We start from the raw sequence: 12098 nt of genomic DNA, 5'->3' as shown, positions 1-12098 counted from the left end.
TTAGTTTTAATTTTATATAGATTTAATAGATATCCAAATACTTATGGACCACAATGCATAACATAACATTATTTAAACCAGCCACACAGCCACAGTCCAATAAAATAATTCAGGGCCTGGGGTCTCTTCCTGAGTTCTGTGCAGATTTGTTTGAAAGTGTCTAAAATGGAATACATGAACATCCAGAATTAAAATTACACATTGGTATTAAAAGAAGTTAAATAAAGACAAAAACACTTTTTATAAGAAATTCAGGAAATTAACTAAATTCATATCATGCAGTGAAAATTGCAGACACTTGTTGACATCTTTTTTCCTGGAAAGCCTTCAATCAGTGTACAAGAGCATTTATTCATGTTTCCATTCCATTGAGTAATTTACTCCATGGGTTCTAAGAATCCCCATTTAAAGTGAATCTTTGGAATTTTTTTCCAGTAAGCACACATGGTCGCCACTGCATCACTGTTTGAATGCCTTGTATTTCATGGTTCTGTGTTTGTCTGCGTTTCCTTTTTTGGGCCGCCAATTGGCGGCACCTCAGTTTGCAGTTCTGTTCCTTTTCCCTGTTTAATTGTATTATTGTTTTCAATTATTCAATTATTGTTTTTTGGTTATGTCTCGTTTTCCCTTCCCTCTCTGTGGTCTGATTGTGCATTGTGCCCTCCTGTGTCTTGTTAGTGTTGTGTCTATTTAAGTTCTTTGCTTCCCTGACTCGTGTGCTGGGTCCTTGTGTTTCCCTATAGCCGCGTTTCCACCAAAATTACCCGGAACTTTCAGTCCCAGGAACTACTTTACCAGGAACTAAAAGGTTCCTTCAGCCAATGGTTGTCTGCGTTTCCACCGGGGTCTAAAGTACCGCGAAGATTAGGCAAATTAGCCCACTGACGTTGTCGTCGGTCCATCTGTCATATGATTTCTTCTGTAACCCCATACTACCACCGAAGTAGCCTACATTATTTTCTAATAACCGGGACAGCCCGGAGGGGTTTATTCCACTTATACAACGGGTTACCAACAATGACTATATATGGTTACTTTTGTATTTATTGATTTTCATATATCCTCTCAAACACATTCATTAACAGCAGAAAACATGCACACCTTGTAAACAATTTGCTGTTTTATTACTTTCTCGTCGTCAATTCCATATAGGCTAATCGCAAAATGACAAGAATAGAACGAAAACTCGGACTTGCGTGAAAATGTAAATTAGTAGTGGTACAGCCACCGTTTGCTTTCCTTCAAAGTTACTGCTAGCCGAGCAGCGAAGTGTGCCCTCCAGATGCGAACCATGCACCATAAATTAGTCCATAGTCTTCCTGGTCTTTTCGTGGAATTGAAAAATGGCAGTAAAAGTGAGTGAAATTACGGCAGTCTGAAAAAGCTAAAGGGAAGATTACTAGAATTAACCTGTTATTTTACCCGGATAAAAAGTGCGGAAGGTGATTTCCAGTTTGCTTGTACTGTATCACCAATGTTAATTATGCAGAACTACCGCATACCTCACATAACTGTATCAAACGTTTTGAGTCAATTACAACGGGCTAACAAAGAAAATCCGGAAGAAAATATTCAGCAACCGAATTAATCCGTTTGAATGTTTTGGTAGCCTACGTAATATGCTGTCCCAGCACGAATGCTTAGCATTTTATAAAACGAATACTAAAGCAAGAAAAGAACAGAAGAGCACACGTTATAATTCCAAGACGTTGACAGGCTATAACCAAAAGTAGGCTACTGCGCCGCATAACATACAAGTTTGATTTGAAGTTATTATGAAAATAAATTGGTTTGCCGCTGCATATTTTCAAACATGGCGGGTAATGGCGGAAAATAAATACAACACAAATGCTACGAGTACTCGACCAATCAGAAATGTTCAGCGCTGCAAGCTCCACCCAAAAGGTTCCTGTACTTTCGGAAAGTACTACCCCCCGAGCAGGAACGTTTTGGGGGGTAAAACAAATCCCCCAGAACTAAATTTAGACACTAGTTCCTGCGGTGGAAACGCACTGAGTTCCTCAAAAGGTTCCTAGTTCCGGGGTATAGTTCCTGCGGTGGAAACGCGGCTTATGTGTTTCTGCGTGTGCCTTTAACTCTGTGTTTTGTGTCCTGAGTGTTTCTATCCGCGCTCCTGCCTGTTTTTGCCCTGCCCGAGTTACGTTTTCTATTTGTTTTGCATTCTTGGATTTTCTTTGTTTTTGTGTTTGAAGGACTTTTTGCTTTGTCTTTTTTGAGATTTGCCCTGCGTGGCTTTGTTTTTGTGTCCCTCGGTTTTGTTCTTATTAAAAGTAAATTCTCAGTTTGGAGTTTGAGTTTTTTACTCTGCGTTTGGGTCCTGGTCCCACGTTTCCTGACAATTTTGAGCATTTACACAATGGCCCGACGTTGCAGGGATGTAGGGTCAGTGAGCAAATGCTGTAAATACTACGTCGTATTTATGATTTTGATTACCTTGTGCAGATGATGCTGTGACCTATGTCTGCTTAATGTTTCACTACAAAATGTCTTAACCCCATTTATTGTGTGTGGATGAGTGAAAGCACCTATATTACATTGTCAAAGAAAGCTATTTTACAGGGTTTGGCAGAGTCAGACATCACAGGGTTGGGGAGAATATCATTTCAGTGAAATCAGGACATTAACTAGAATTCCAATTAATTAACTGAAAAATCACCACAGAACATAAGGGCTGGTTTTCATTGTATAAACAGAATTTATTTAATTCCCTGAATTCCTTATGAAGTTTTTTTTTTTAAGATCACTTATTTTAAGACAAATTAGTAATTTAAATACAGGACATTCTTGAATTCCATCGTTAGACACTTGCATGAAAATTAGCACCGACTGCCTGTGACTGAAGACACCCTCAGGCCCTGAATTTGCTTAGTGGATGAACACTGAATGTGACTGGTTTGAATAAGGCATATATCCATAGTCACTGATGGCCCCACCCATATCTAAACCCATCTCCCTAGTCAAGTCCCCCAATCAAAATATATAAAAGGCCAGGATCGGCTCAGTCAAGATAACAAGAAGAAAACTCACACAATTTCAACGTGTCATCATACGGTAACTGAACACTTGTTCTTTATTTACTTTTCTACAATATAAAACATTGAATGAGCTGTAAAAAAAAAAAAAAAAACCAGCCCCCTCCTTTTTGTTCTGTTGATCTTGTGTCTGTTTATTGACCGATGCGTTGCATTATGTGATGATGATGTATCTGACTCTCCTGGCAGCTAAAGACCCATCATGGCTTCTTTCAAATTACCAGCATTCCTCTGTGTTGCTGTTCTCTCTAGCATGGCTTTGGGTGAGTCCTGATTCATGTTGTTTTCAGATGAGAGTGTCATACTATAATATTGTCACAATGTATATCATAAAAATATAAAAGCCTTGGTCACAAAATATAAATCACCAATTGGCTAATACTCTAATGCTCACCTCTCTGTTTAGCTGAAGTCAATAAATGGACAGGAAGTAGATTTTCTAGGTATAAGCCAGTTGCTAAATCACAGAGAATGGTGGAACCTGGCCTCCCCAAAATCAACTACTTTGAGTTGTTGCTGATTTATTGTAACGAGAATCGTGTCAGTTCTTAGTCAATAGTTTGGATGAACTGTTTGGACGTGATAGTTTGCCCTTACATTTATAGCAGTTTTGCGAGGGCACACTGTGTAAAATGAATATGATCCACAAGGCATTGATCCTTATTGTGGGTTTGAGAGATGTGACCAAAAAACCGACCGGCAATCCAACAGTGTTATATTGTATGTATGTGCTCCTCAGTATCTCACGGGGCTGTGATTGGATTGTGTCAGGGTGCCTGCCCTAAAGGTTGGGCAAAACATAATAGCCGATGCTTCTTGCATGTCGCTGAGAAGAAGACATGGATTGATGCTGAGGTAAAATCTTAAAGTTCACTTCCTTGAGCTTTTAAAGATATTGTTTCCATTGAAGTGTCTATTGTCCCACTTTTTTGCGCAACGCAGGGTATTCTCGAGACTTACATAAGTGTCTGAAGACCTAAAGGCACTTGAGTGTCTGTTTTGGATTTGTAATTTAATGCAAGAAAATACACGCAAATTGACTTCACACCAGCCTGTACATTGTTATGGTTCCAGAGGTTATACATAACAGCAGATTCATTTGTATCATCTATTCACATGTATGAACATAAAACTCTGTATTTATATTGCAATCTATATCAAGCACCAAACTGTTCAATCCCGAGGACTCGAGTCGTAATGCCCTACTCCACAATTTCCTTGAGCACGGGTTGCAAAAATAAGATATTATGTCCACCCATTATCTATACCCACTTATCCTGGGCAGAGTCGCCAGGGGTGCTGAAGCCAATCCCAGAATGCATTGGGCGAGAGGCAGGAATACACCTTGGACAGGCCACCAATCGATCGCAGGGCACACACACCATTCACTCACTCACTTTAGAGTCTCCAGTTAGCCTACCTGTGGGAGGAAACTGGAGTACATGCAAACTCCACACAGAAAGGCCCAGCCTGGTTTTGAACCCAGGACCTTCTACCATTAACATACATTTTCCTTCCCCCTCTCCCTCCCTCAGCTAAACTGTTTACATCTTGGGGGAAACCTGGCCTCAGAGCACAGTGAAGACGACCATCAGTTTCTTAAAGAGCTCCATAAGGGTCTTGACAGTTCAGACAGCCCATTCTGGATAGGACTGTCAGCTGTGCACGAGGTACTCTGGAAGGGGATTTGAATAATTTGTATAATTCTTCCTGTTTAGAACATGGTAAAGGCATATTGTTTTCTGTTGTAAATTGTCTTTAATAGTCTTTAGTCTGTGTTTGTGTGTGTTGCTAAATGTGATGTAGCAATCCACTGATACTTTACACGTGAGTGCATTTCTGAGACAAATACAAATTGTGTTAATGCATTGTGATTTGCCTCTGCCTTGTTCAGGGGAGATCATGGCTGTGGTCTGATGGTACAAGTGCAAGCGTTGAAGGGGACTTTTCAATGTGGAATTCCGGAGAGCCCAACAACGCCGGGGGCAAAGAGGACTGTGTGCACGATAATTATGGAGGTTATGGAGGTAGGCATTCTCTTCTTCTCCCCATCACCACAGGAGACTGGTGGAAATGTACTGATTAATCTCACTCATTTTTTACCCATAGGCAAATACCACTGGAACGACGTTGTATGTGACGCAGAGTACGCATCCATCTGTGTCTTGCGACATCCAGCATGCGTCCAGCAGGAGATACCACCTAGCGACCAACCATACGTGGAATAGAGATTTGAAATTTTTATGCCAATGGCCTAAGCTACTATGTGTGCGTACCTTCATGTAGCTTCTGTTTTGAAAATTACAGAAGTCTTGCATTTTCTTATTTCTGTCCACGTTGGCCCTCTTGTGGTGGGGCATTGACACTCCAATGGTTATTAGTGTTGTAACTAAAGTTGCCAAAGTCTCCACCACTCTTTTTCCATCTGTGAATATTTTCTGGATGACTATAGATGCTTTAAAATGAAATCTCTGGGATTATGGTTTAATAAAGTCCCTGATGCATTGAATAATTTCTGTGTGTGTGTATATATATATATATATATATATATATATATATATATATGTGTGTGTGTATATATTTTTTCTTCTTCTTCTTTTTGGTATTAAAAAAACACAGATTCTCTTTATGAAGTACAGACTGACAAACACCAGAGAAAAGACACTTTAATTTCCCTTATCCCATTTCAGGGAACCAACTAGTGAAGGACAATTGGCTTCACAGGAGTTTCTAATTAGTTGGGTGTGTTCAATTGCTTCCTTAGTGCAAACATATGAGAAAATTCAGCACCTAATCTTGATTCAAGGTTTTTGGTTGCCTTTTGAGTCTGTTATTGACAGTTGTCATGAGGAGTTGTGCCAATGAAAGTCAAGGAAGCCATGATGAGGCTGAGAAATATGAAAAAGAAAACAAAAAAACGCAGAGACAGACTTACAAAAATCAGCTGTTTGGAACATCATTCAGAAGAGGGCACTGGTGAGCTCAGTAATCGCAAAGGCCCTTATCGGCCTAGGAAGACCTTTATAGTTTCTGGCTGAAGAATTCTCACCATCTTGAAAAAAAAAAAACCTCTTCAGGAGGCGGGCCAGAATGTGTCAGAGACTACTGTGTATAGAAGACTACACATATAGAACTATAGAGGCTACACTGCAAGATGCAACCACTAGTTAGCTGCAAAAACAGGATGGCCAGGTTACAGCTTGCCAAGTACCTAGAAGAACCTGCAGAGTTCTGGAAAAATGTATTGTGTACAGATGAGACCAAGATTCACTTGTATCAGAGTGATGGCAAGAGCAAATTATGGAGGCCAAAAGAAACTGCTGAAGACATCAGATATCCCCCTTGAGCTCACAGGAGAATTTTGATGACTCTGAAATATTGGGGGTTTTTTTACACCAAAAAACTTACTTTGAAAATAAAGCACTTGCACATTTTTTGGTTTGCATAGTATAGTATAGTATTATAGGTAAAATGCTTCAACTTCTATGACAGTGATAAGCAGTTTCTCTAGTCAAATGTGATGCTTAAAAATTCATGCTAGCTTCAAAACCACATGCCAAAATCGTTGGCTATGTAATGGCTGCTTGGTACGGGTCTGGTTGTAACACTTAATTCTGAAATGTAGGAGCTCCTATTTATGACCCATGGGTTGCCAGACATGATCGTCTCTGACAATGAAATGCCATGTTTTTTACGGTCTTAAACTGCCAAGCCTGGCGCCCAGTGGCGGCAGGCTCATCAAGCATCACAGTACCAATTTCAGCACCCACATCGACCTAATTTCATAAAGATCGTAAAACATTATGTTGCAAAACTATTTTCTTTCTTGCTGCTTGCTGCTGTCTTCAATTTCATGTAATTTTCAAATAGTTCGCATGCCACGTCCATGATAGTCATTCATCAGTAATTCCAATGCTTCCTCTGGTCCCATTCACTTGCGTGATTTTGCCATCCTCTAGTCTATTTATAAGGCCTTATCCAAAATCACTGTTGGTGATTGGCAGTCGTGCCTTGCCAGGTTCCTAATGTCAAAGCATGTCACCCATAATTCTTAAACTGGAAAAAGCCCTGCTAAACTTCTGAGGAAATGGCCACTGCCCTGGATAGACTGGACCCCGACTTCACAGATAAGCTGCATCAAAATATAATACTGAGAAAACTCAGAGTACGACCAGGAACGTTCAGCCAGAGGAAAAGTTTTACATGAGAAGTTATACAGATGGCCACAAATGGGTCCCAGCCGTCATTGTGGATGCTACTGGCCCAGTGTCATATAGAGGAAAGACATCACATGGCAAGGGGATCATCGCCACATGGATCAGCTGTGTGGTTGTGTGGCACCCCATGCCTGTTTTGCTTCACGGGAGCCTTATGTTCCTACAGACCCATCACCTCACAGATCATCCCGAGTCAGCTCTGCCCACGTTGCCAATGTCCGAAGCACTGGAGGTAGCCATTCCCCTTGGTCCTGATGAGGGCCTTCTGGGGCCATGGTTGCACCTGTGCCCACTACCCCACTACAAGGGAGCTCCACCATCCATGGGGCTTTGAGGACTTTGTGAACTGGGGGAAAGGGGTGTAATGGTTTCAAATAATGCACATAATATGTCACTGTGACATGTAACCAGGAAGCTGGTAGAGAACTGGAGGAGAAAGTGGTGTTGTTCAAGCATGGAAGTTAATTCCTAATGTTCAGTAAAAACCTACTTCTTATCTTAGTGCCATCTCTGGTGTCTTGATGGATGCAACAGCTTACAGTAAATATTGAGAGCTCTAGCACAATCATTACATATACAAGCTGGAACAGAAAGTGTTCAATCATCCCCGGTCTCCCCCATGAGTGACGCATGTGACTTCATTTACCACATTTGGTACCTCCAGCCAGGTTTTGGCATAACCTGTCTCCATCATGACAGTACTTAAACATGCAAATTCATACATTGTTAAAAGATGTTTGGTTTATGACAGTAAAAGAATCATGCATTTTCATGTAGCTACCCTGTCATGCTAGCTTTTTAGTTTAGTTTATTTATTTTACGATTCACTTTAAAGGACAATTACATGGTTGCTAACACCAATGTACATGCACAATTAAAAGAGCATCAAGGATAACACAAAAAGTCACAAGACTTATTTCCATTGTGGTCCTTGCTGTAGCTAGATGTCATGGAGGTGTGTATGTGCGTGCGCGTACAAGATGGTGGAGTACGGCATTAGCGCATTATAAAAGCACAAAAAACGTCAATATACTGTAAACATTCACATTGGGCATTAACAGGCTTTGTTCTGACAAAAGGTTAAAATACACACTTCCTATTATACTAAAAAAGGTCCATAGAGTGAGCTACATACAACCCTGCCTATACAACTTTCTTTACAGGGGTACGTTATCTAAAAGCCAGTGTTTCAGTATAGCCTGAAACGTGGCTGGGTTTGTTGCTCAGGACTCAACTTGAGTGAAACTGAGATTTTTGTGAGAAGCTTGCACTGTAATGTATTACAGTATACAGGAATTTAATTTCAGTTGCCATCAATAAGGTACTTTTAAAGGTAAGAGATGTAATTCTGCTTGCAAGCTTGCCACTGTGTAGCTAGTTATATTAATTTAGTTCAGAGGGGTTAGTTTTATCTCAACCCACAAGGATTCACACATTGCCACAAAATATAGCATTGGTTTTTTTGTAGATGAATTTCCTTCGATGCAGTTACCCCATGTGCACATTTCCAGACATTTCTCTGCATCTATTATTTACAGAGTACAGAGTTTCATTCAAAACAGACAATTCACCTTAAGTTTATGTTGCAAATTCTAAACTGTATTGTTGCAATATGCACATTATTATATTATATTACAGTCATATACATGACTATAGGATTTGTATTATGGGAATCTGATCCTATAGGAAACCAGAAGTATTTTTATCAGGGAATTAATGAGCTATATGAAATAAATTTAGGTCAATATAAAAAACAGCCCACTTATCCCAGTCATGTAAATTCTTCTTGTTTAGATGAGATGATGTTCAAACTGAAAAATGCCATGATTACATCTACTGTGCAGTTCCATTCGATATGCCAAGAAACTCTCAACCTAATGACCTAATCAACCTAATAACTCTCAATGTTGATTCAATAACATGTGTTTAACCAAAGTTAGATGTTGACGAACCAAACATAAAATCAATGTTGATTCAATACAGTTTTTTCAACGAAGAACAATACTGACATATCCACCCAAAAAACAATGTTGATTCAAATGTGAATATTAATCGATAACTAATAAAAACCCATACGATCTAAATTCAGTTTTGATTCAACGTTCTTTTGCTACCTGAGATATTATAAAAACAGTAAAAGGCTACTACTACAGCCAATGAAAGTGTTATATGTATTGATAGGTGCAATGTTATTACATCCCTTTTTGGGGGGGGGGGGGGGAGCACATTTTTTAAAGTTCCTGCATGAATTAATGTTTTCTGTTTATTATTTTTATAGTCAACTATTAAAAATAATATATTCCGAATTCTTTACTCATTGTTTCGAGGGTAGGAGTAAGCTGGTACAACCAGTGGTACTAATTTAAATACAAATATATAAATGCTTTATGGAGCTCCAGTAGAATAAAATAGAATTATTAAATTAGCAAATTATGCACCGTGAACAAACATTGCTAAACTAGCGAATGGGAAAAAATACAATTCCCATATGTGCTCATAGGCAGTGGGGAATTTAAAATAGTGTAACCAAAACAGATACTAAATGATTTGGAATGTGATGAATCAGATTTTTCTAAATGTCTAATTTCTGAATCAAGTAAGTGTCACATTGTTGTATTATAATTCAAATTGTTGCTGGATTGTAAATATTACAGGAACGGCAAAAAATTGCCATTATTTGAACATAAGGTAATACAAATCTCCATGCAAATCTTGCAAAAGCAAATTATTCTGACTGAATAAACGTAAGGAGAAATGGGTTCCTTGGAGTGTCTAAAACATGAATCAGATGAGTTTCAGACATGCTAGGGATCGTGGTTGTGGTTTAATTAACTGTCAGTTTGAAATTATATCTTTTAACTTTCCACTCAGGCATTTGAAACACTTATTTGAAGGTAGTGATGCATTCATATTGTCTCCCATATTGTTTACGAATAGTTCTGCAAAAAAAAAGTGCTTGAATATCCTTGAATTTCGTTTAGGGATACCAATACGAACTTACCGACTTAGTTTCTATCTGTGTCTGCCAGTTATAAATGTTAAATGTAATTTTAAAACAAGTTTTAGACCTGAATTATGTCAGCCCCCCAACCCCCATTTCCCCCCTCAGAATGCTGCATTTGACTGTTAAAATTGTTAAAATTTTCATCCGGTTGATGATGCCGCCAACCCCCCTACACAGTCAGGTTTCCAAACCTGCCACCTTTTTCAACTTTCACAAGTTTGCAACCCTGCCTACTTCTTCTCTCATTCCTGCTCCAACATTAATGTGTTATTGACCAAATAGCATTTCTGTAAATGTTGCTCTTAGTATTTCTGTAACCTGTTCACTGACTTCAACCTAAAATGACCTGAATTTTCAAATATAGTGAAGGCATAATTAGATTCCCTATCTACACTGTCTTTGTTTTTTTTTTTTTTACCATAAGAAGGTATTAATGGTAACTCTTTTGCTTATTTGTAAACTTATTTGAGTATATAGTGGCATTATATTTCACCAGTCTATATTTTATTACAAAAGAATATCTTACAATGCAATTTAAAGCCTAATTATATTTCCTCAGCAGATATGATTTAATAATAACCCTGAAGTTAGAATTTATAGCCTGTTGCAAATCTGACTATAATGCTTTGTGCAGGTTAATTTTTTCTCTCTCTCAGACACACTGTGCAAAATATCTTTCAGTAATTTGAAGCCAGTAACACAGTAGGAGTTCATGTGTTTAGCAGGGTCAGATTGGGATACTAAAATATATGTGTATCCCAATCTTTGGGTGTTGTGCCCCACAACACCCAAAGACGCACCAAGATGTACACAATTAACATAATCATCTGCACTGACAACAAGCCCCAATAATCAAATACCATACTAAGGGCTCATGCACGCCCTATAGCATCAATTCACTCACTTTTCAGAGCTAGTTACAACAACGAGCATGACAAAACAAGAAGCAAAAAGGAAAAACACACAATAGCTGCCACAGCAGGTATGACGACACAATGTGCAACGCTACATCCTAGTGAATAGCTGCCAGCCTGCCATGATAAAAAAATAGTGAACGTGAGCATATACACATACTTATGCAGTGACATCATTACTTCATCTTGGCTCTCTTATTTGTTTTGGTTGATCTAACAGTAAAATTTATCAAATGCAAGCACATTTGTTCACACTTTGTCTTTAAAATTAGGCTTGGTGCCTTCCAGACAGCCATCGATTTCCATTCATTTCTGTACGGTATGAAAATCAACTTGGAAAGACTTGACAGCTGCTTGAGATAAGGGTAATGCATCATTGTGAAAATTACTTTCAAATTATTATTATTATTATTGTCAAAGTTACTCTATTGCTGCATAACAGCAGATTTTAAAGAGGTAATTGATATGAAAACTAGCCTGTCATTTTTCTTTTTTTTTCCAAGCTGGAATTGAGTTGCTAGGTAACACTATCAGCTCCCATTCTTTGATTGCATGAGCAAGGCAAGAAAACAAAAACATAAATGCAGGAAAAAACTTTAGTGTTAACCAATCAATGATATACACTCAAATAAAGTTGCACATTGCTAAGTCAGTCACAACACATTTCCTGAATACAACACCACAATAGAAAGTTTCTCCACCAGAAAATTTTCAGACACTTGTTTGCAAAGCAGCAACACAGCCTGAAACTCAAGGCCTGAGGAAGACACCCTCAGGTCCCTGGATTTTCTTATTTTATGAACAGCGGATCTGGCTGTGCGGCTGGTTTGAATAAAATGCATATTTGTATGGTTTTTTCCCCATCTATATCTAACCCCATCACCCCAGTCAGGCCCCCCACTCAAAATAT

At 38.8% G+C, this 12098-nt stretch overlaps 1 protein-coding gene across 1 annotated transcript; it reads left to right on the top strand.

The window, feature by feature from the left end:
- The first annotated feature begins 2980 nt into the window (after window positions 1-2980).
- Window positions 2981-5565, top strand: LOC118232748 (lactose-binding lectin l-2-like). The gene is made up of 6 exons (XM_035427817.1): window positions 2981-3072; window positions 3243-3316; window positions 3793-3908; window positions 4589-4723; window positions 4948-5080; window positions 5163-5565. The coding sequence occupies exons 2-6, from the start codon at window positions 3256-3258 to the stop codon at window positions 5279-5281; spliced, it is 564 nt and encodes a 187-aa protein (XP_035283708.1). The 5' UTR covers window positions 2981-3072; window positions 3243-3255; the 3' UTR covers window positions 5282-5565.
- The last annotated feature ends 6533 nt before the right edge of the window (window positions 5566-12098 follow it).

The sequence above is a fragment of the Anguilla anguilla genome, chromosome 8, assembly GCF_013347855.1.
Source record: "Anguilla anguilla isolate fAngAng1 chromosome 8, fAngAng1.pri, whole genome shotgun sequence".
Taxonomy (NCBI): Eukaryota; Metazoa; Chordata; class Actinopteri; order Anguilliformes; family Anguillidae; genus Anguilla; species Anguilla anguilla.
Note: the sequence above shows the minus strand (reverse complement) of the source record. Positions and strands in the feature narration are given on the sequence as shown.

What these genes read in the sequence shown, in the direction of transcription:
- LOC118232748 (XM_035427817.1), top strand. Translation starts at nt 3,256, where the DNA reads ATGGCTTCTTTCAAATTACCAGCATTCCTCTGTGTTGCTGTTCTCTCT. An exon ending in TCTCTCTAGCATGGCTTTGG is followed by an intron (nt 3,317 to 3,792) that starts GTGAGTCCTGAT and finishes TGTGCTCCTCAG; the next exon opens with TATCTCACGGGGCTGTGATT. An exon ending in GACTGTCAGCTGTGCACGAG is followed by an intron (nt 4,724 to 4,947) that starts GTACTCTGGAAG and finishes TGCCTTGTTCAG; the next exon opens with GGGAGATCATGGCTGTGGTC.